At 42.5% G+C, this 2611-nt stretch overlaps 1 protein-coding gene across 1 annotated transcript; it reads right to left on the bottom strand.

Moving 5' to 3' along the window:
- Positions 1-419: 419 nt before the first annotated feature.
- PHALS_12559 (Alpha-1,2 glucosyltransferase/transcriptional activator) lies at positions 420-2611 on the bottom strand (the record flags this gene model as incomplete). Its single annotated transcript, XM_024728130.1, has 12 exons — positions 420-426; positions 488-496; positions 590-711; positions 777-828; positions 883-961; positions 1018-1371; positions 1433-1569; positions 1628-1678; positions 1743-1855; positions 1918-2288; positions 2360-2411; positions 2477-2611. 12 exons carry the CDS (start codon positions 2609-2611, stop codon positions 420-422), a joined length of 1482 nt encoding a protein of 493 aa, XP_024578638.1.

Below are 2611 nucleotides of genomic sequence, written 5' to 3'. Positions count from 1 at the left end.
CGCTCAAGCTCAGTTGGTGCCAACGGACTGCACGACGACGCCATGCTGGTCATTGACTACAAAATAAAAGAACAACACCTCATTTTACTGACACTGATTGTTATCACACTGAATTTGTTTAGCGGAGTCATACACAACATCATATGTCTTTATTTAATTCGCTCTAAGTAATTAATCAAAGCTTGTCCTGATATGCACTCGGGACAATTTGACTTTATATTCTTGTTACACCACAGTACTCAGAAATGCACGCTAAGTTATAAGCAAAGTATCAGGTACTCGTAAGTTTTTGAGAATCTCACTAGTTCTCCACATGTAAAAGATCTGAGGCAACGGTAAGATTGAATTTTCTTCGGTGAAAGTCTACCTGACCTTAAGAGCTAAGTACAACATTTGTACTCACCTGCAGTCGTAAGTTATTAAGGACTTGGCCACATGCGAGTTAATCAAACCACAGTCAAGATTAAGTTGTAATGTACTCACTCACCTTATAACACTACACATCATTGTATAAACAGTGCGTAATAAAGTCTTGATTCAGAACTATCTACAATGATCACAGATCTTTCTAGCTGCGTCAAGTGATTACCACATAAATCGTGCCGTTGATCCATCCACCCAGATGAAAGGACGATACAGGAAGATGTACAATGTCGACGCATTAACAACCATATACGCAGCAGTCACAAGCCATAGATGGAAACCAGATTGCTACAATATCAAATGACAGGTCAGTTAATCTTTTCATGTCTAGACCAGGCACACGCATCACTAACATTTCTCGTGTTTAAGTGAAAGAGGACAAATGGCAGGCAGTAGTATCGCGGTCTACAAGTTTCGTAAGAATCGGATGTATAAAGTTGAGAGAAATGTACTACGTACTCGACGAGTGGTGATGGAAGAAGGACCAAACATACAGCAAGTACGTAAATAAACTTCCATAATGGCGAGCATCTTGGATCTGAAGTTTCACATATTGTTAATAAGTCAATCGGGCACTATGATAAATGTTCATACTCAATTCATCCCAACAACGCCAGCCGAAGAATAGATACAGCGGAATCGGAAAAAATTTTGCCATCTCGTGTCTTCGAAAAAACTTTCGCCAAATGTAAAAGGTGTAATGCCGATTATCGGCTAACATGAACTTATGGATAGGGCTAAAGCAATGGATGACCCCTACGATCACTGCAACCAGGATTCCGATAGAAATAATCCCTTGGAATGACGTTGCTCTGTGCTGGACTGACGTGAGAAATTTCTGGAGCTGGCTAGGAGTGGTAAGGTTGAGGCCGAAACCGGATGCTACCGCGACGGTGAAGTATAATAATTGAGCGCCATGAAATGTCACCTCGTGATTTGATTTGTCACCTGCATCAAAGAGCAATGAGTCGATTTTGCAATATTGCGTTTGCTGCGTGGTTGTACTCACCCACCACGATGCCACCGTTTTTGACAAGAAATGCCAAAAAGCAGAGTACAATCACAGCAAATGGCCATACGACAAAAAGAATGGAGGGAAGAGTGGAAATGATGACGCTGATGAAGTTGAAAATCACTCGAAAAGGGCTTGTGCATGTACAAAATCAGTCGTTATTTATAAAAGGCCAAAACATCCGTGTCTTACCTATGCATGACCGATGATAATCTCTTGTCGCTAGAATCCTGCTTCGAGGATCTAGAAATCGTACCAACAGTGTCAAATAGTGACTGTTTATACGTATGAGACGTAAGAAACTGACCCGTAAATGAATTTTGAGTGAGCAAGCTCCACACTGCGAACCACGACTGTACCGGCCACAAAAACAACCCAAATGATATTTGTCTGGCGGAATAGTACCGATACTGCTCCACTCTACAATACGCACGACTTTTCTAAGTCAAAGTGTTTGACCATACAACTCAATCTTAACACACCATTGCACTCAGCATGAAACTTCCTCTAACGGGTGAACACTGCAGCAAATCCACTCTTTCTGCTAGTACCACCATTAACAGCACAAAGAATGTGGCTCCTGCGTCGGTGTAGAACAGAAATGAGAAGAAAAACAGCGGTGGAAATGCTGCAATACGCAGAGCGTGGAGAAGCACATTGGGGTCTAACGGCGACACAAGTTTTCTCAGTAGCACGCACAACACAACGTTTCCCAATGCAAACACGACATTAAGACTACGGAGGACCGATACAGAGCAAAAATCACCCAACTGAAGAGTCCAAATTGCTTTTGCATACAAAGTGGACACCAAATAGAGACCTGGAAACGTTGTGATCTTCGGATCCCATTCATCTAGCAGTAGACGACAATTCAGTCAGCAGGACGCGACGGATGCAATAGCTTTGAGACATCATGAAGCACACCAAATCGTCCTGCGCAATATTTTTGGGCTTGAGGAATATGAAAGATTTCATCCTGTTGTTGGAGAAGACGTAGAAATTAGCGCTGATTTCAGGTGCTTAAGCAAATGCTTCTATAACCATATAAGCATCTGGTACAGTTTTGTTTACTGCAGACAGTATAGAGGAGTACAGCAAGCCTATGACAACCATGACGAGAAGTACAGGGGCAGAATGGGGCAAGGACGCAGCACTGGAGCTTGCCGACGCTTTCAT

This window comes from Plasmopara halstedii, assembly GCF_900000015.1.
Source record: "Plasmopara halstedii genome assembly, contig: Scaffold_614, whole genome shotgun sequence".
Classification (NCBI taxonomy): Eukaryota; Oomycota; class Peronosporomycetes; order Peronosporales; family Peronosporaceae; genus Plasmopara; species Plasmopara halstedii.
Note: the sequence above shows the minus strand (reverse complement) of the source record. Positions and strands in the feature narration are given on the sequence as shown.